The following is a 21,379-nucleotide window of genomic DNA, read 5'->3' on the forward strand; positions in this document are numbered from 1 at the left end:
GGGCTCCCGTGTCCACCTGCAGCCTGGCCAACAAGCTGTCTTCTCACTCCAGCCTTCCCCAACGTGTTTCACCCAGTACTCTCCACAGCCAGCCTACCAAACCATGACTTTTTCCTGAAAATAGCTAAATATTGGGACAGAGCCTAAATGGGTGTTATCATGAACAGAGGGAGTCCCCCAGTTTCCTATCCCAAGTCCCAGCCCACAGAGGACAGCTGTCAGGGAGCTTTCCATGATACATGCCCCACTCACCACTGAATTCCTTGTCACTTGTAAATGAAGAGTCCTCTGAGCCCTTCCATGGAACATATAGGCTTGTGGTTCTCTGGCCCTATTCACTATTGCCTCTCTAGCATGTCTTATTTTCTGAACCTTTAATCCGTTCCTCCACCTTTTACCATGACAGTTTTGGTATTGGTACTTCACTTAGTGCAGGTTGCTTTTTTCAACCATCCAAAAGCCAACCCTTATTAGCCCCATCTACTGGGGCCCTTGCCATGGTATAAACCCTGCATCATGGGACAGGGCTTCTGTTTGCTAAACTCTCCCTTATCCAACTCTATATCCCAGCCCCCTCAATCCAGCCCCCTCAGGATCTGGTCCCAATCATAATCTCCCACGTCCTGCTGGTGCATGTTGACTCTGTACTAAGACATTCTAGACTACAGAACCTTCCCCACTTAGTGGTCCCAGCACTTCCTTGACTGGGTTATATGAGGCCGTGACCCCTGTTTTCATCTGGTCACCAGGAAGGGAGGTACGGATATATTAAGAGAGGGACACACGTTATGTATGCATCATCTTCAAGCAAGGTGGGGTGTGGGCCGTTTTCCAGGCCCTGAGCATGTAAACAGGTATAGGGTTTTTTGGATTTTTTTAAACATTTTTATTGGAGTATACTTGCTTTACAATGGTGTGTTAGTTTCTGCTGTTTAACTAAGTGAATCAGCTAGACATAAACATATATCCCCACATCTCCTCCCTCTTGCATCTCACTCTCACCCTCCCTATCCCACCCCTCTAGGTGGACGAAGCACCCTAGACACAAAGCACCGAGCTACAAGTATAGGGTTTTAAGGTCCTTAGTGTATCAGCCAAGATGCCCCCATCCCAATCTCAGGTTCCCACTCCTCCCTAACCGGCGCCCTGACTTGAGCATAACAGACTTGCTGGGGTTCACAATTCAACAATCTCTGAAGCTCTGCTACCTTCACATTTACGTTCTGGGCCTGATCCTCAGCTGCCCCCACTGCAAGAGATGAGGGTTTCTTATACGCTGCCAGGAAGGCCCTCTGATTTGCACACTTTGCCTTAAATTCATGATTAATCACCCTCAACCTTTCATTATCTATCTCCCGTGACTCCATCTCACTCAGCAAGAGCCAACGACTTCCATTGTCTCTCTAATGATCACTTCCCCTGAATCTTTAATATCAGAGATTGAATCCTCCAGTTCACAGCACACGTGCCAAGGGCTATGCAGCCTCCAGCTACACCAGTCATGGAGTCCTCTTTGCCACTGGGCAGTAGATGACTCGGCCTCCGGATCCCATCTCCGAGCCTAGTTCCTCACATCACTCCTGGCACCGACTGTCTTAGGTCAGCTGTTGCAGGAAACAGACTCAGATGGAAACATGCATACAGCATGTATGCAGGCCACTTGCGGGAACCAGGATTGGTTATAGCGAGAAGCTGGATGCCATGCAGCTGCAACAGGGACCTCGGCAGGGCCTGTATGAGTCCCGGAGCCAGATGGTCCTGCAGACAGTCCTGCCTTGAGGCAAGGCATCCTTCAGGGCCTCAACACTGCATTCGGGCTGTCCCGGGGAGGGGGACAGCTTTGGCTGAGGCAATTCCTAGGGGGTACGGGGGGAGACTTAGCTGTGAGCCATCAGCAGATGACTGTCCTGGCAGCCGGGGGGGATGAGGGCTTGGGTCCTGGCAGGGGTACTGGGGGGTGCACCATAGCTTGTCTGTAGGATAGCACTGCAGGGGGAGGCTGGGGTGTGTACTGAGAGCATGTGGACCCTTCTGAATTCTGGGACACGAGGGGACTGGCAGGAAGAGAGCAATAGAGAAAGCCTCTACCAAGACAGACGGAGACAAATGAGCCAGATGACGAGGGCTTGAATGTCAGCACAAGGACATCAGGCTTGGTCCCTCCCACAAAGGTTCCGAGGAAGCTTATTTTGGGGTCGTAAGGAGATGGTGCAGCCCCTAAGGGGTCCTGATTTCTAAAGTGTCCCTTTGGCTGCCTCCCCGCCAACTCCTAACTGGCTTGCTCTGGCCAACCCACCCACACCACCGCTCCCCTCCCCCCAGACCAGCTCCCTTCAGATTGTCACTCCCCACAGAGCAGCATTCATGCAGCAGCTCTAAATAGTCCCACTGTTCAGCTTTAACGAGAAGTAATACCAATTCCCATGTTTGCTCAGAGAGCACCATATTTCATCAAACCAGAGCCCATGCCGGCTCAGATTACTGACCGAGACAATGTTCTGTAATCCTGGTTTATTCACATGTCACGGGTATTTTAGCAAAACAGAAATGAATGTCCAGAGCCACCCTCGGAAGTAACGGGAGAGTTGGGTTCCCGCCCAGGGAAAGTCATGCTTTCTTCTGCCACGGTTCTCTGAGGAGCCGACTTTGATTCTCTGAGTTTTTCCCAACTTTCAGAAAGAGAATACGGGCTGGGGAGGAGTCACAAAGTGGGTAGTTATTTCCCTATAAAATGTTAACTCCGTGGATGAATTTTGCCAGAACAAAAATAAAATCTGTCATTGATTATAAAGTCTTTTGTGCTCGTTATTTCACAGATTTATTACTCTTGGGCCTGGCAGCCTGGGGGAGGCCCTGGGATTCTTGTCTCTAGCGCCCCAGCAAACCCTTCAGCCTCCTTTTCACAGCTCATGCCCCAAATGGGAAGAGGGATTTGCTCTCATTTCTTTTGTCCTAAGGGCCAAGAGCTTAAGAAATCTAGATGAAGAGGCATGAATCATCCACCCCATCTTTGGATGGGGACCCACAGACACTGATGATAAAGGCACATTCGTAGAGGTCTATGACTTCCGAAACAAGGAAACATTCTCTTTCCTTTTCTTTATCTTTTCAGCTCTTGGGACTGTGCACTAAGAAATGCATTTCCTCTACAGAACAAGGAATGACCAGGCTGAACCTCTCATCAAATCTCACAGAATCTGGATCTATTTTAAATGGGCTGCAACCTCTTTGGAACACATGATAAATAAAAAGGGTAGTTAACAAGGATCAATGCTATTTAGTACCATCTCATGTTAAAACCTTACCAGTGATACTCCTAATATCCTACTCTTGTCCCCATTTTAGAGTTGAGAAACCAAGGCCCAGAGAAGTCAAGTAACTTGCTTAAGGCCATACGGCAAGGTAGGGGTGAAAATAGGGTTATGAACCTCATCCCAATTGACTCTAAAAGGTCATGGAGATGCTCTCATTTCCAAGAATGAGTTGACATGAGTCCACAGACTCAGGCGTAGCATGTTGGAGCTGAAACGGCTGGGAGGTCAGTCTTCTCATTTAACCAGGAGGCAGCCAGGGTTCCAAAGAGAGGATGGGACCGTCCCAGGGTGACAGAGCTGGTTAGACCCACAAAATGACTCTCCCAGAAGGTAACTGGACAATATCATGAAACAAGTGCTCAGGAACAGTTCCTTTGGGGTTTACTTGGGGCGACGTTCCAGATGAAACAGAATCAGCTTGCTTCCCAGACTATCCAGAGATTGGTTTCTCCTGTACTCAAGTGTGGCGTTTTATAACTACGGAGGCTCGGGGCTTTCCGAGCCTAAGGAAACCCTGCCACCCCAGAGCACGTGGCAGATAGGCCTCGGAGACCGAGGTTCCCCAAACAACCTCTCATCACCCTAGAGAGAACACTCTCCATCCCTGACGGCAAGTTCAAGACCTCAGAGACCCTGGTAAAAATAGCATCGGAAGCTCCCAGGACCAGGATCATTTTAGTAAGAAGCTGCGAGAAATCACAGCTCTCAGGACTTGAATCCACCGTCCGCCATCTCAACTCTTATTTTGAGCTGCAGCCTGAGCTATTAAAAACCAAACATTCTCATTGGCAAGCTCCACAGTTAGCCTCATTTCCACGCTAGTAACACTGTTCTGCCTGAGCTGGAGTTGCACAGCGATTGTTCCTTGTCTCAGCGATGTTGTTTGCAGGCGATGCTGGGAGCCAGCGAGGATGTGACCCGGTGGTAATCTGAATTGCTTCACCAAACACATTTTTATCCCATCATCTCGGCTACATGAAAGGGGGCCATAGTGCTCCAGTGTTCAAGACTTAACAGTCCCGCTGTTCGGCAATAAAATGAGGCAAGAAATATTAGCCGTCCCCAGCTGATGCCTTAATTCTTTCCCAACAATGTCAGAGAATCTGTACCCTACAGGTTTTAGTGCTGGCTAAAGCCTGACCCTCGGGCTGGCTTGAATGGAGTGGGAATGAGTTAAGGAGAGCAAGGAGGCTTTAATGGACACAGACCCCGAATAGCCCAGCTTGTCCTGGCCTCCTGCGGACTCACACTCCTTTTCACAGGCCTCAATTGTGTATGGCCCCAGCAGAGACAAAACTACCCATGAGCAGAGGTTACCCCCAGCCGGTACAGGTCAGAGGCATTCTGGGGGAGAAGAGGAAAGGGGGGCGGAGGGGAAGTGAGGGGCACAGGGAGAAGGAGGGAAGTGGTGGTGGGGCTGGGGGAAGGGAGCAGTAAAAGTTGGTGTGGATCATTTTCGAGGAGAGATTCATCAAGTCCAAGATTGTGACCGGTCATCTCACCTCCAGGCACACCGTTCTTGAAAACTGTTTCACTGAACAAACGGGAGCTCTACTAACGGGAAGTTGAACGTGATGTGTGCAAATGATCAAAAGAAATAAAATCCTTCTCTATCGTTTTCCAAAAGCTACAGGCCTGAGGTTCCGAGGCTTTCAGTAGGATGGCCTCTAATTTGACACTGCAAGATTTTGAAAAATTACAAATGGGTTGTGTTTGACACACCAAACGGAAGCTTTCTCCAGCAATTTTTCAATTATTGCATTGTGAGTCCTCCAAGAAAAGTAACTATTTTGGCTCAGGGAGCCCAAAGTTACCAAGTAAAGGGAACAGTATGTTTGCAAGTTTGCAAATAGTCCTTAGAAATGTAGTATGGACAGTATCCTGGACCTTGCTGGAAGAATATGGGTTTGAAGAGGTCCTTTCCTTCCCTCAGAAGGGTTCCTAAACCTTTTATGTAGGCCTTGAACCTCTAACTCAATCGGAGGAAGCCCATAGACTGTTTTTCAAAAGAATGTTCTTAATAGGCAGGGTTACAGAGGAAGCCAATTACATTCAAATAGAATTATCAAAATGTTTTTTTAAAACAACTTTGCAACAGTGATATGTGTGCCTTTTAATTAATTCATTAAATAACTAGCAGCAGGCTTGACTACTTTAATTTCAGAACAGTGATGAGCAAGAAGAGATATATTTGAGAAACATGATAAGAAAATGTGATATGAAAATATCTGTGTTTAGTGGCTATTGGTGACAAAGTCACAGGTATGGTTAATACCACTGTAGTTGGTTACCTGTGTTTCTAATATGGAATGCTAAGTTGCAGGTACAGGTTAGTGAAAATAAAGATGTAAGTTTTCCCCATCCAAGTTCACAGATGCCCTGAAATTCTATCCATGGACAAGAAACCCTTCTAAAGGCAAGATGACGCTCATGACCTTCTGCCCCAGGGCTAAACTGAGGGGTGGTGGGCCAGGGATTCACTGCACCCTCACTGTGACACAGTCTTGGGAAAGCTAAGCGTTTCCTTCTCCTATTCTGAAGTTTTGGAAACGTTTTGTAAAACAATTTAAAACCATGTCCTTTTTTCAGGACAAGCCTGATGGCTACACGTCCAACGATTAATAAGCACCTTTGATGTGTTCCTTCAACAACCAGAACTATAGTCGCCAGATAAAGGGTCAGTTAAATCGACTAATTCTGAATTTGAATCAGGATCTTGTTCCAGTTGTCCTGGGTTGGCTGAGCTTTAGTGTTAGGGTTTTGCTTTTCAAAGGATGCCGAGGAGGCTTCGCGTTCCCCTCACTCTTGCATTTTGGGCACACACTGGCTCAGAGACAACCGGGCGCACACACATTCCCCCGTCGGGCCCTCACGGGGGAGCTGTCATCTTGCAACCACAATCATCACATGCCATTGCAGGGGCAACCCGGCAGGAGGGCCCCCCCTAAATGCCGCCCAGCCCCCACGCAGTCCCGGCCAGGCCGAGGCGCCGACACACAGGAGCCGGGCTGGGTCCCAGGTCTCCGGCTTTCCGCAGGGGAGCGGGGAGCACGCAGGCCCACGCCCACGCCACCCAGACTTCGGGCGCACAATCGGGCGCACACCCCTGCGCGCGCACACCGCCACACTCGGGCGCACGCACAACGCGGCCGGGCCACGGACGGCAGTGTAGGCGGCGGCCCGGAGTGGTTCGGGGCGCGCAGCCGGGTCCCCCGCGAGGGCGCAGCCGGCCGCCCCGCCCCGCCCCGCCCCTCGAACCCGCCAAGCCGGGCGCGCCTGGGGCTGCAAAGTTTCGCCGCTAGTCCGCCGAGGCAGCGCGCCGGCTTGGGCTCGGCTCGGCTCTGCGTGGCTCCGGACGGCCGTGACCGCTGGCCGTACCGTGCGCCCGGCTGCGCGCCCAGCTCTGCCCCGCGCGGATCTCGACATCCCGCGCCCCCGCCTGCCGGTGCTGCCCGCGCGCCCTCCCGCCGCAGGGTTTGTTCTCAGCCTCCTGTGCGCCCTCGATCTACCTCCTCCTCCTCTTCCCCGGCTCCGACCCCTTCGCCACCGCCACCCATCATGGCCCGTGGCCCCGCTCGGACCAGCCCGGGACCGGGGTCCCAACTGCTGCCGCTGCTGCCGCTACTTCTGCTGCTGCTCCAGGACGCGGGCGGCAGCCACACGGCCCCCGCCCAGTCCGCCCCGCCCGCAGCGGCCGACGGCCTGGCGGGGTACAAGAACCCCCAGCGGTCTCCAGGGGACGCGGTCGCTGCGCTAGGCCCCGGCACCCAGGACATGGTCGCTGTCCACATGCTCCGGCTTTATGAGAAATACAGCCGAAGGGGCGCGCGGCCAGGAGGGGGCAACACGGTCCGCAGCTTCCGGGCCCGGCTGGGTAAGTAGAGGCGGCCCTGTGGCCCCCTTCTCTTCATCCTCCCCGGTCCTCCTCACGTGTCCATCCTCCCACCTCTGCACCTCCGCTTTGCCTCTTCCTTCTAGTCATTGACTGGTTCATTCATTCTTCCATTAACTATTCCCCCCACCGCCGCCCTCCCCGAGCACTCTGTGCCGGGCCCTGAGCCTCCCGTGGGGACGCCGAAGTGGCACAGAGTGACAGGGTTCCTGCCCCTGGGGTGCCGCCAAACCTCGGAGGGTGTCACACTTGCCGGACACAGACGACCCCATCCACAAGGCTTTAAGCACAGCGTGGAGATGGGACTGGGCTGGGGGAGCTCACCGTGTGTGTGTGTCGGGGCTCGGGGGGTAGGCTGTGCTGGCTCTTGACAGATGAAGGAGGCACTGAAGAGAGCCCATCAGGTGGGTGCAGTGCAGCCCTGATGGAAGTGCCAGGCGCTGGGCCCAGGCAGGGGCTGTGCCCCTCTAGCTGGTGCACTTAGTGGGTGTGGCAGTTGGGGAAGCGGGGTGGACTGAGAATGGCCTTGGGTGCCCAGCCTTGGGTACATGGGACTGAGGCCTGCTAGGCACTAGCATGGATTGTTCAGACTATGGGGGTTTGAGGAAAGGTCTAGAAGCTTGGGCAGTGGGGGTTCCCAGCCCCCCTCCTGCCCTTGCCCCTCCTGGGCAGATCCTTTCCCCTTTCCCCACACCTTGGATGGAGCTGCACCGAGCCCTCCCTGCCCTGCTTCCGAGAGCATTTCAGAATCCTGCCTCAGCCGTCTGCCCGCCGGGGCTGGGTGACCTCTGCAGGCCCTGGGTGAGCAGAGACGAGGCGCAGGGGTGATGGGAAGACCCTGGTTGTCATGGAGATTACTCATGGTCTCAGAATGCCATTGCAGAAAATGTGAGTAGGGGTCCCCTGCAGCCCTTGTGAAGGAGGAGGCCATTCATCAGGAGAAAGACCATTGGTCTGTAGGGCCCCCTCTTGAGGTAGAGGGGGACAAGCCCACCACTGGGGCCAGACAGCTTGGAGTCAGATCCGCCACCTCCCTGTCGATCACTGGCTGTGTTACTTAGGGTACCACACCGTGGCCTCAGAGCCAGACGCTGGAAGCTTGGTCTCGCATAAACATGTACTGGGAGCTCCTGCCGCAGAGAAGCTCCTTCCCCCCATCCTCTACTGGGCAGACTCACTAGGTTCCAGGCCAACTAGCTCTAACTCCATCCTCCCTGGTACCTTTTATTCACTTCTTGGGGCCCATTTCTGGAGTATCATTATTAAGTCACTCAAGAATCATCTAGCATGACTATGATCTTGGGCAAATCACTGAAGCTCTGTGGACTCGAGTGTGCTTATCCACAAAATGGTCAGGTCATGGTAATATCTTCCCTGTAGCAATTCAGGAAAGATGACATGAGTTGATATGTGTAAGCCCTAAGCCCAGCACCGGCCAGGTTAAGTGTTGGTGCATCGTGTTTCCCTGGAGTACAAAAGACTTGTGTTCATATAGGTGTAGACTTGACCTTGCATCCATAACTCAGTCCCCAAAGCCTTGCACTTGAGGAAAGCAAGACCAGCAAGTTCACTGCTGCAATAAGGGATGAGCACGCCCACAGAGCCCACCCTGTTGCTGCAGGCCCAGGCATGGAGGTGCGCGGTCTGTTTTTCAGTCTTCACAGGCTGGGGGTGGTACAAGCAACACTTAGCCCTGAAAAGGATCTGGCGACAGTACTTCAGATCCAGTCCTCCCATTTTACAGATAAGGAGACTGAGGCCAGGCCAGGGCAAGCTGTTCACAGTGGCAGTGGTTGGCACCGTCCATCTGTCAGGCTCATGCTGTTCTCACTGCTAGTCCCCTCCCCCAACCTCCATCAGAACTGAGCCCAGGACTTAGGAGACAGAGGATGGAACAGATCCTGGGAGATCAGAATTATTCTGGATCAGTCTAGGACTATTTGACAAATCCAGTACTCTTGTTTGGAACCATTTGAAACAGCCATGGGTACAAGTCCCAGCTCCACCTGCTACTAGTATGTGTGTACACATCACGTTACCTCTCTGAGTATCAATTGTTTGTGCACGTAGTGGGGGTGGGGTGAAGATTCAATGGGATGAGGCGGGGTTTGTGCCTGGCAGAGAGTAGGCCCAGGCAGCTTGGTTTCGCTTCTCCTCCCCTGACTGAAGTTTCTTCATACCCAGTCCCTCACCAGCCCTCAGAAGGGCCTGCTTTGTGACCCAGCGACGAAGCTGTGAGGAGGTGTGAGCCTGGGTGGGGACCCCTCATTTCATGGATGAGGCACACATGTGGGGGGCTTCAGCTCTGGTCCTGCTCCGTGACGGTGACCTCTGCTGCCTCGGTGGGGTGTTCCCTGCAACCCGTGTTACAGTGGAACTGTGTCCCTTGCCTGCCTCTAGGCAGCTCAGCTCAGGTTCCAAGCGCAGGCTGTGAGCTGGGCTGGTAAGGGCCAAATCCTGAGTCTGTGACTGGGGCCAGGGACTGAACTCGTCTATGACTCCGTTTTCTTCACTTCTAAAATGGGACTAATAACGCTCTCTTCCTTATAGGGTTTTTTAAATGAACTGAGATATGTTCAGTGCTTAACACAGTGCCTGGCACGTGTAAGTTCAATAATGTTTCAGCTCTACTATGATTACGCCAGCCACCCAGCTCCTTCCCTCCCTTCCATTGCTCCTTGAAGCGCATCAGTGGAGGGAGCTTCTGAGCCTGACCATAAGGGTTAAGGTTAGACACCTGCAGCCTCAAACGACCTGCATTTAAATCTAGGCTTTTCCACCTACGTATGTGATATTGGGCAAGTTACTTAACCTCTCTGAGGTTGGTGTCTTCATCTCTAAAATGAGAGTACTAATACATACCCATCTGTCGAGAGTGCCAAATGTCACAGTCAGTTCCCCAAGTCTTTCCTGAGCACCTCATTCAGTGGCAGGTACTGTAAGCTCAGAGGACACAGAAAAGCAGAGAGTATTGGCCCTGCCCCGAAAAGCTCACGGGCTGGTGGGGAAGGGAGAAGTAAACAGAAGAATGTGTGCAGTGGCACAGGTAGGACAATGGAGTGAGAAAGGGCTGGGGGTGGGCTTCAGGAGCCCCAAAGGACAGCACTGACCTGGCAGGGGAAGGGCTGGTGGGGAGGGTCCAGTGAAGCCTTCGCAGAGCAGGGGAGGCCCCAGACAGACTCTGAAGGGCAGCGGGTGTTAGCCAGGTGTAGAAGTGAAGCAGAGCCCTATTGCCTGGAACTGTGAGGCGTTTGGTTTCAATGAGGAAACAACAGGAAGAAAGAGGCAGAAAATGGAAGTGAACCAGTGGGCCACCAAGGCCTGTAAGCAGTGGGGCAGTATAGAGAGTGTGTATGGTGAGAGAGGGGCGAGGGAGGGAGAGGGGGAGGGAGGGAGAGAAGAAAAGAGGAGAGGGGAGAAGGAGAGACAAGAGATTATAAGGGAAATGCATACTTATCCAGAAATCATAGAAAATCACAGTTAAGAAAAGAAATCACAATCCAGATATAACCAGAGTTAATATTTTGTGGAATATTATATATAGTTTTTACCCTAATGGGATCAGAGTTGCAGCAGGTAAAACTTGTTATATCTTCATTCTCATTTGACGTTACCGTTTTCTTTTTCATTACTGGTCATCCTGAATTGTTTTTCATGCTTTTTGACCATTCGAAATTTTTCCCGTGGAAACCACTTCATCCACTTGGGGTTCTGGTCTTTTTCCTACTGATATGTGGAGGTTGTGAAGGATGTTAACTCTTCATCTGTAATAGATGATTCCCTGTGAAGCACGAGTGTGGTGTGAGGGTGACAGTGTCCTGGGGTCACAGTGGTGGTCAAGGTCAGACTGTGGGCTAAGACAGTGGTGGAAAGATGCAAAGTTCAGGGTGGTTGTGGAGAAACAGGATGTGGAGAAATAGGAACTAGGATAAGTTGCATGCAGGAGGGCGAAGAGGCTGTGAAAATTCTCAGGCTCCTGCTGGAGAGGGTGGACAGGTGGCAGTGCCTCCCGCTGGGCACGAGGGCAGGGAGCAGGGGTGGGGGGGTCCTGAGTGTAGCAGTAGCTTGTGACACCACATGACCACTGTGTTCTGAGCATGTGCTGGGTGCCAGACACCTTGCTGAGAGCACTGCAGAGATGAGCTCACAACTTCAGGAGGCACGTACACGTGTTCTGTTTGATTAGCAGATGGGGCAGAGAAGTTGTGTGACTTCCTAAGGCCCCACAGCCAGTCGGTGATGAAGCAGGGTTTAAACCCTGACTCTGGAGCCTGCCTAAAAACAGACACTCGGTACACATTAGTTCTCTTTCCTTCTCTGCACCACCACTGGTGGCCCACCACTTCCTTTCTTCAGTTTATTATGTTGCTGCTTGCATCTTCAGCCCGGCGTTCTCGCTCTGGCCACCCTGATGGCTGTTTCAGGGGCAATGAGTGAAGGGGCAGATCTCCAGGTGACTTGGATTCTGTTTCTACAGAGCAGAGCAGTCTGAGGGTCGTCTTGGCCTGAGAGCTGGTCAGCAGGGAGCTTGGGGGCACCCTTGGACTAGGACCGCTTCCCTACGTCTTTCCTCTCTAGTCCCATCCCTAAAGAGTTGGGAAGGAGGTTGAGTGCCCAGTAGAGTGGACCTCACTAGGGTTCTCAGATTTCCAAAGACCATAGAGAGATCAACTTGTCTAAATAAGATCAGTCCTTTCTTTCCTGGAGAGTCAGAATACAAAATAATCCAAATAATGACTTGTGTTTGCAAAATATTTTAGAGTTCACAGCACATGATCTTTGTTACATTAGCTGTTAAGCAGACCCGGATTCTATCCAGAGCACCTGGTTGGGGAGGGTGGGGAACGGCGTGGGCTTGGGGTCAGACAGGCCTGGAAGCACGCCCTGGCTCCGCCCCTTACCAGCTGGGGGACTTTGAGCACTTTAAGCAAGTTATGCAGTTATGTAGTCTTGTACCCTCTCTGAAGCTCCATCTCTTTGTCCATTTGCCATGTCTGCTGCCCTCATTGTGAACACGAGGAATCAAGCATGCATATATGCTTGGAACTTGGAGCTTCCTAATCAGTAAACAATATTATTCCCATTTTAAAGATGAGAAAACTAAGGCTCAAGGGGAAGTGACTGGACAAACATCCTGCTGTGCAGTGCCTCCAGCTGGATTTGCATAATCGGCTACATCTTTCCAAAGGAGACTTTCTGGACTTCTTTCAGGATATTCACTGAGCCCCAGGGCAGCAGGCCAGGAACCCCCTTTGTTAAGTGAAGCAGACAGATCTAGCAAAGACCCCTCCCCTCCCCTGCCATTCAGCACACATTTCTGAGCGCTGATGATTACTCAGGCCTCGTGCTAGGATCTAGGGATACAGCAGTGCACACAGCTGGCAAAGCCCCGCCCTCTTGGAGTTTGTGTTCTAGAGGGAAAGAGAAACAATCGCAAGGAAATATATTATATCAGGATGTCCCAGAGTGACGTGAAGACAAATGAAGCCAGGGACAGACAGAGCGATGGGGCTGTTCCTTCAGCCAAGGGAGTCAGTGGTACCCTTTGTTAGGGATGCCGCTTGAGCAAAGGCCCAAAGGAGAGAGGAGTGGTTCCTAGAGGAGAGGTGATGACAGCAGAAGGAAGAGCTGGGACAAAGCCCTGACATGGAGCTTCATGTTTGTAAGGACAGGAAGGCCAGGGTGACTAGGGCAGAGATGGGGGTGCGGGGAGCAGATGGAGTTGGGGAGGTAAGCAGGCCAGATCAAGTAGGGCCTTGGTAAAGGGTTGAGTTTTATTTGGGGGGCAATAGAGAGCTCTGAGCAGGATGCTGACCTGAGGTCAAAAGCACCCAGCCCGCCGGGGGCCTCTCCTGGACACAGCTCTGTGAAGCTGCGACGGGCACTGCAGGTGGGCATCCCCACATCACTGTCTGTCTCGTCCCTGGGCTGAGCTCCTCTGAGTGCCTGGAATCACCTTTGCTAGGACCCTGCTCAGCGCAGCACTTAGCCCAGAGTAGGAGTTTCCCAAATATTTATCTGGAAAAGGGAGGGAGGCGGGGAGGGGCGAAGGAAGGGGGAGAGGAATGATAGGAGGGAGGAAGGAAGGATCTTTTCTAGCTGACCGTGAGATGGGAGCCACAGGCACCAGCACGGTTCATAGCAAATAGGGACTTCTCTTTGGAGATTCTCCTTTGTGACCTGGGCTCATCCAAGCTGGGAGGCTTCAGGTAGGTGGCCTTCTCTCAGCCACAGCCTGGAGCCCCCTGCAATGCAGGCATGCAGGTACAATCAGAGAGCTGGGCCAGCCTGTGGCCCTTCGTGCCCTGGAGATGGGAGTGACCCATCTCCACCTCCACGGTTCCCAGCGGGGAGGGTCATCACGCATCAGACTGCCTTGTGAGGAGCGAGCTGCCTGTGGCCAAAGGCATTCAAGACAAATGGAGGAAAAACTCCTGCCCTGAGTGTAATTAATCAGGCTGCCTGACCTCTAAGGTTCTTCCCGCTCTGAGTTCCTGAGCGTGCTCTCTGTGGTTCTCCATCCTAAGGGAAGGGCAGCATTTGCTGTCCCTCTCCTGCACCCCGTGCAGAAATAACCTCCAGGGGAGGGCACCCCGTCCTCCTCCACAACACGTTTTGCCACCCTGGGGCGGCCCTCCCAGCACCTTCATTGGGCCGCACCCACCTCAAGCCAAGGTTGCTGTCCCTGCCTTGGTGGTCACAGTTATCCTTCTTTATATCCTCTCTCGTTCTTTACCTTGTCACTGGAAGGGGGGCCAAGGTGCTTTTCTCTGGGAAGCCCCATCTCGGTTCCCCCAGTCTGCTGTTTTCCTTCTCACCGAGAGCCACAGGCTTCTAGGCCAAAGATGCTTGCATCCCGCTGTGAAGGGCCAGCTCTTTGGAAGGAGTCAGACATGTCTGTTTTAGAGCCTAGAGTGTTCTTGCACAAAGAACCTGTTAGCGGAACAATGGAGTTGACTTGAATTGGATAAAAGAAAAACACTTTTTCTGCTGTGTTAGCTGGACCATTGAGTAAGAGGGGCCCGAACTGGTGCAGGAGGAGCTTGCTCTGCCGGCCTTGGTCATTTAGACAAAAGTGGCACAGAAGCACATTTGGGGGCTTCCCCCTTTGTGCCTGGCACATTACATATGTTATTTATTTAATCCTCCAAGCATTCGGGTGAGATAGAGATTCTCTTGTCTCTCTGAGGCAGATGAGCAAGGCATGGTCCCGTTGAGGCCTGGGAGCCTGGTTCCTAGAGCCTTTCCCAGCTTGGGGGGGAGGGGCTGCCTTGTTGGTGAACTTGCACCCCATCCACAAGTCAACCCCAGATGTTGCAGATACACAGCCACCGCCCATCGTTGCTTCCCAAACTTAGAATCCCTTAGAATGCTGGTTAGAATAAGAATTCCTGGGCCGCATTGTCCCAGACCCTCTGAATCAGCATCTCCAGAGGAGGAAAGCAGTGATCTTTGAGCTTTGGGAAATGCAGGACTCGAGGACCATGACACTCAAGGCCGCAGTGTTTGGGGAAGGTAGGTTTAGACGTGCATCAAGACTCGTGCTTCTCCTTATGTGTGGACGTATTGAGGGGCTGCTGTGGACATGCTGAGGGTTTTTTTCTGAGAATTAGGTACGGTCGTGTCTTTAGAATGTCACCCAAGCTTTGACTGACATTTTTTGGGCCCTCTGACTTTTCCTCCCTTCCTCTTTCTTGTAGTCCCTTAAAAGTACATGAAAGTTCCCAATTGAATTATGCCTTCTTCCCAGTAGAATTATGCCTTCATCCCAATAGAAACAAATAACCTTAAACTGAAGATTTTGGTTAAAAAAATGCCAGCTGAATCTGTGGACGCAGGTGTCAGAGAAACTGTGACCCATTTTCTACACACACACACACACATTCCCGCTCTTGGAAGCCCTGTACCTCTCCCAGCTTCACCCAGCAGACAGACCCCTGGCAACAGGAAATAGGGCAGCGGGAGGGAGACAGCCCACCTGACAGCTCTGGTCTCCGGCTCTCCTGCAGCATCTCAGGGAGATGATGCCTCCCTCCCATCCAAACCCCAGAGAGGGCTTGCTATTCCCAGACCTCATGCTGCCAGGGCCTGGGGGAGCTTTCTGCCCTGGGGTCCTGGTGTACACCTGGTAGAACCAAGAGAGAAAGGAAAGAGTGGTTGACAGCCCCAGGGATGCAGGGGCCAAGAGTATCCTCGAGCTGCAGGTGTGATGTTTGAGGGAGATGGGAGTGACCCATGTGATGTTTGAGGCCGGTCCTCATCGTGGTTCCGGCCTCTGGAGAGCAACCTGGATGTTGGAGATTTTATTGAGTGACCTGGTACGACCCTGATAGTGCTTTTTCTTTGTAAAAACAAGTTTAAAAGGGCTTGGGCAGAATAACTAGCAGACACCCAAATGGCTGTGTTCTTAAGCCCAGTTTCCCTCAGAAGCCGCTCAGAAGGCTGAGACAGCGTGAGGCACTCTAATTTACCTCATTTGGAAGAAGGACTGCATTTAATGTCTATAAAATAGAAAGCTGTGCAGATACGGGGGGCTACTGTCAGCAGGGCTCGGACCCAACCCAAGTATCCCGAATACCTGATTCCATCTTATCTCATGAATGAAGATGGGGGAGATCATTTGTTCATTGAGAGGCGTTAGAGTGCAGAGGCAGGAACTGGAGCTTCAGGGTCCAGCAGCCCTGAGCATCTACCCTGTCTGCCACCGTTTTTTTCTTCCTTTCTTTGCAATGGGATATGACAGCCCCCAACCTCTCTGACTTCAATCCCTCATCCTCATCTGGTCCCTGAAAATAGCAAAGGGTGCCCTCATCAGTTCCATGTGAGGATTACAGGAGATGAGGAAAGCCTGCTGGCCTGAAAGTGCTCCCTCAATGGGCGTTCCTCCTCCACTTCCTGGACGGGACACCCTATGAGCATGGGGCCCTGTTCAGGAGACAACCTAACAGGCTGTGGTCTGTCCTTCCCTCGCAGAAGTGGTCAACCAGAAGACCGTGTATTTCTTCAACCTGACTTCCATGCAGGACTCAGAAATGATCCTCATGGCCACATTCCACTTCTACTCAGAGCCGCGGTGGCCCCGGGCACGCGAGGCACCATGCAAGCAGCGGGCCAAGAATGCATCCTGCCGCCTGCTGCCCCCGGGCCCGCCTGCACGCCAGCACCTGCTCTTCCGAAGCCTCTCGCAGAACATGGCTACACAGGGGCTGCTCCGTGGGGCCATGGCCCTGCTGCCCCCGCCACGGGGCCTGTGGCGGGCCAAGGACATCTCCCCCATCATCAAGGCGGCCCGCCGGGATGGCGAGCTGCTCCTGTCCGCCCAGCTGGATTCCGGGGAGGAGGACCCGGGGGTACCCAGGCCCGGCCCCCACGCACCCTACATCCTCATCTACGCCAACGACCTGGCCATCTCAGAGCCCAACAGCGTGGCAGTGACACTGCAGAGATATGACCCCTTCCAGGCTGGGGACCAGGAGCCTGGAGCAGCCCCCAACAGCTCGGCAGACCCCCGCGTGCGCCGGGCCACGCAGGCCATGGGGCCGCTGCAGAACAACGAGCTGCCGGGGCTGGATGAGAGGCCGGCACATGCCCCCCACGCCCAGCACTACCACAAGCACGAGCTGTGGCCCAGCCCCTTCCGTTCACTGAAGCCTCGGCCGGGCCGCAAGGACCGCAGGAAGAAGGGCCAGGATGTGTTCATGGCCTCCTCGCAGGTGCTGGACTTTGACGAGAAGACGATGCAGAAAGCCCGGAGGAAGCAGTGGGACGAGCCGCGGGTTTGCTCCCGGAGGTATCTGAAGGTGGACTTTGCAGACATCGGGTGGAACGAATGGATCATCTCACCCAAGTCGTTCGACGCTTACTACTGCTCAGGAGCCTGCGAGTTCCCCATGCCCAAGGTAGAGTGTGTGGGGTCGCCCCGCTGTGTTCTGCCCCTGGGCTAATTGTGACTCTCAGCTCTGCCCCTGCAGGCAAGTCCCTCTGCCCTCACTGTTTCCTGTCTGTAAATAGGGATAATGACACCTCCCATCTACTCAAGGCAGAGAATAGGTAGACAGACGTGCCAAAATGTCAGCCTGTCGGGTGGATACAGCCCACAGATGGATGGGGTCTGGCTGTGCCTTCAGTGAATTTGAGTTTTAAATCAAAACCTTTCTTCTTTTGCAAAACAGGAGATCCATCTCCTTAGGTGTGTTCCCACATAGCAATACCCACAGAGGCTGAGGAGAGCCTGGCCCCCTGCACACAGGTCAGGTCTCTTAAGCCCCCTCCTCACCAAGGCTCTTCTAGAAACCTGGCCTGGATCTCAGGGCGTTGGTGTCTGTGACCAGCACAGAGCTGGCCTCAGTGGCTTCCCAGTGTGACCGTCCATCCCCCACCCCCGACTCAGGGCAGGAACTCACAGGGCAGCCAGCTCTCATTGCACACGAGTCGGCAGGACACACAGCACGGGGCTGCTTTCCCCATTGCACTGGCCCGGGTTTTCAGATGCTCGCCTTCCCTCCAGGCTGGGCCATGGTTCTGTCCATCCATCTCCCCACATCCTGAACCACCGTGGGCTGGCTGCCTGCTGATGTCGACCTCGGCACAGAGCACACACTTTCCTCCTACTTAGCTCCTCTGCTGAGTTCCAGGTCATGCCTTCCTCTCCAAGAAAGGAAGTCAGCGCGTAAATCCACTGTGAACGTAAATAAATCAGCCAGCTGGGAAATCCCAGACCCAGACGCGGGGCCGCATTAACCTGTTTGGGAATTAAGAGGCTTCTGCTCAAAGCCGTGCATGTGCAGGAGAGAGGAAGGGAGGTGTCTGACAGAGAGACAGGCGTCTGCTGGAAGGGCACGGCCCGGGGGATGCAGGGTGAGTACAGCAGGCTCCTGCTGGCTGACCCTGCGCTTACCTTGTCAGTCTGCCTGGCTGTCTTTCCACCTTCCCTGACACCAGCCTGAACTCCCCAAATGCCGGTGTCCCTCTCCTCCCACCTCCCCACCAGAGGCACTGTGCATATAAAACTCTGGCCGACAATGAGCTGAAGCACCTGTGACGTGGTCCTCTTCATCTTGTGGGAGGTGCCGTGTTTGCTGCTGGGACCCAGACTCTTCTGGATGTGAGAGGCTGCCTGGGGAGGGCGGGGAAGAGAGCTGGTGTGGGCCCAGCGAGCGCAGTTTCCAAGCCAGACTACTTTCTAGCTGAGGGCTCCTGGTCCAGTTATTTAGTCATTTGAAGCCTCAGTTTCCCCAGGAAAATTAAAGTCGTACCCACCCCATAAGGTTGATTCAATGACAAAATGGGGTGATGCAGGTGAAGCAGCGCCTGACACCCCAAAATCAGACCCACCTGGGAACTGCGAGTTTCCAGCCCCATCACACTGATGCACTTGTGCCTGGAGGGCTTCCCCTCCTGTGCTGAGAACATGATCACATGGCAAGCGTGTCGGTGCTCCCTGGACTGTAAAGTCTGGGCAGCTATGGCCCCAGGCAGAACCTCCAATCTTCTCCACTGCCTTCCCTCTGGGGCTCCTGCCCAGTTCCTGGTGCTCCTCGGGGATGTGTGACGCGCAGGTGCCCCCAAGTGGCCAGTGCCATGTAGGGGATGTGCCTTCCCTCTGGGAGCCCGAAGGGCAGGAAGGCCTTTTGCAAAAGTCCCTAGGACTCAGTCTGCCACTGATTTCAGAAGAAATGTTTGCCCAACCCTGTGACCTCACCTTTTCTTCTAGGTCAGTGCCTTTTCTGTGGCCTCAGTCAAGGGCATGCAGGCAGCGTGGTGGGTGGGTGAGGACTGCAGGGTGGGCAGAGTTCGGAGGTGACCATGCTCCTTTCCCCCTTGCAGATCGTCCGCCCCTCCAACCACGCCACCATCCAGAGCATCGTCAGGGCCGTGGGCATCGTCCCGGGCATCCCAGAGCCTTGCTGCGTTCCCGACAAGATGAACTCTCTTGGGGTCCTCTTCCTGGATGAGAACCGGAATGTGGTTCTGAAGGTGTACCCCAACATGTCTGTGGAGACCTGTGCCTGCCGGTAAGACCAGCCGCCCTGGAGTGGAAAGAACCTGCCCCGCCTGCACACAGCAGGGCAGCATTCTCGGAACCTTCTGGAGTGAGCACTTGACTCAGGGTGCAGCTGCAAAGGCAGGGCACAGCTTGCAGGCAACCATCTGTCACCCCAGGGCATCATTCTGGGGTCTTTCACTGCTGGTGGCTCAGCCCCCTCAATGCCAGTCCGAATCCTTTGAAGGGATCTGGGCATTAGCCCTGGCCTGACGGTTGCCCACAACCTGTCCGCTGTGCTCTGAAGGCCTGAAAACCGGACATGTCCACAGGCTGGGTTTTGTGACTATCATCTCATAACCTGGAAAGAAGACTACAGACCTGAAGGCACTCACTCCCTTCACAAGGAAAGAACCTCTGTTTAAACAATCAGTTTAAAACACTTCGGGCCACAGTGTGACGCTGCAAAACAGGGCCTAAATGATGGTATAAATGGATGTTTTCTCTCAAAATCCACTGCAGACGCTTTTATACATACAGTATGCACATATAACCAATGTTGGTTTCTTTTTCTTAATATATGTTTTATTTTAAAACAAAAAGGAGGGCGTTGACACCGTTCCCCACAGAGGTAGTCAAGCTGGCTGAGCGTGCATTGTTTAAACGTGCTTATTGAAATAACCCATACGGTGATACGCGGGAATACTAAAACATAACCAAGATTTTATATTTTTGTAAATTATACTTTCTATACTGTAGATTGTGTACGGTATGTGTTTTTATGGAAAGCTAATAAATTAAAGGGACAGTGGTATCTTCAAAAGCTGAATGTCACCCATTGCAAAATATGGATGGATCTCCACGTGTAAGTATGACATCTGGGTGGCTGCTGGGGTCACAGCCTTCTTTAGGAGCCAAGGCCCCTGTAGGCCGTCTCCACACTCTCTCATCTTCATCCTAAGCTCCAGACACCGGCCACTCCTATGCCTTCCAGGGTCCTGCCCACTCACATCACACCACAGGTCCCCACCCTGGGCTCGTCCAGGAAGGACATGGCCCAGGCAGGCACAGTGACCTCGACTCCTTAGCCTCAGAGGGGATGTCAAGTGATGGGGAGGTGCCTGAGATATTTAAAGGAACATCTATGGTAGCCTGGTCAGAGGGCTTCTACTTGGGGTAGTTCAAGTAAGAGATTCAGTAGAAGAAGTCAGGGGTCTCTCCAGAGATTTGGGGGCTCCTGAGGAACTGGAACGTCTGCTTCTCCCTGCTTGCTAGTCAGCATCCCTGTCCCCAGATAGTCTCCCCCAAGTGGCTCCCTTATCCCTGAGTTGACATTGCCTTACAGTTGTAGTACCTGAAGCTGATTGACCGGCATTTCTGAAGGAGAACCTGGGTCCAACTGGGGGCAGGTGTATAACAGTCCCTTGGCTGGGAACTCAGAGGATGCCATGGCCCCCAGTCTTCTCTTACTCGGAGAAGGTTGAAAAGCCATGAGCAGTTCTCCAGGATGGGACTTAGAAGGAGAAAAGGAGCCCAAGGCATCTGTCTTAGGTCAGGGTCCTGAAACCAGGGTTCCTGTGCAAGGCATGGATGAGGAAGTGCTCCCAGGAGAAACAGGCAAGGAGTGGGTACAGCAGGACAGGAGGGCAAGAAACCAAGCATCCCAACCTTGCCTGGATCCTATGGGGAGCTCTGGCACTTAAGCTATACCTCTGGATTAGTCCAGCTTCAAAGCAAGGATGCTGGATGTTCACACCCCCTCCCCAGGCTGCCCCCAGTGGAGAGATGGAAACTCTCCGTTCTCTGGCCCTCTACACAACCAGCCACTGTGGCTTAGGAAGCCCAGGCAGCCTCTGAAGAAGGCTACAACTGCAGCCACTGGAGGCAAAGCGGCCGACACTGAAGAGAGTACCCAGAACAGGTAGGTAAGGAGGGCTGAGGGTACCTGGGTTGGGGTCTAGGTATTTTCCCCATAAACATCTCTACTGTAAGCAGTTTCTTCACAAGCATTCTTGCTGCACAACTATTTGGCCATGAGGCCATTTTGCCATAAAAGATAAAATAACTGGGTGACAGTTCCATTACACTAGAAAATATAACATCAGTTTTTACAAATTCTTCCGTGAGCACAGTCATACCTCCCACCCATCAAAACCAAAAGTTTACCGATTTATCAAAGATATAAAAGAG

General features: G+C 53.1%; 1 protein-coding gene across 1 annotated transcript; it reads left to right on the plus strand.

Moving 5' to 3' along the window:
* The first annotated feature begins 6,613 nt into the window (after window positions 1–6,613).
* Window positions 6,614–19,996, plus strand: GDF10 (growth differentiation factor 10). The gene is made up of 3 exons (XM_067708909.1): window positions 6,614–7,188; window positions 16,180–17,105; window positions 19,033–19,996. The coding sequence occupies exons 1-3, from the start codon at window positions 6,873–6,875 to the stop codon at window positions 19,222–19,224; spliced, it is 1,434 nt and encodes a 477-aa protein (XP_067565010.1). The 5' UTR covers window positions 6,614–6,872; the 3' UTR covers window positions 19,225–19,996.
* Window positions 19,997–21,379: the final 1,383 nt, after the last annotated feature.

The sequence above is a fragment of the Pseudorca crassidens genome, chromosome 16, assembly GCF_039906515.1.
Source record: "Pseudorca crassidens isolate mPseCra1 chromosome 16, mPseCra1.hap1, whole genome shotgun sequence".
NCBI classification, from domain to species: Eukaryota; Metazoa; Chordata; class Mammalia; order Artiodactyla; family Delphinidae; genus Pseudorca; species Pseudorca crassidens.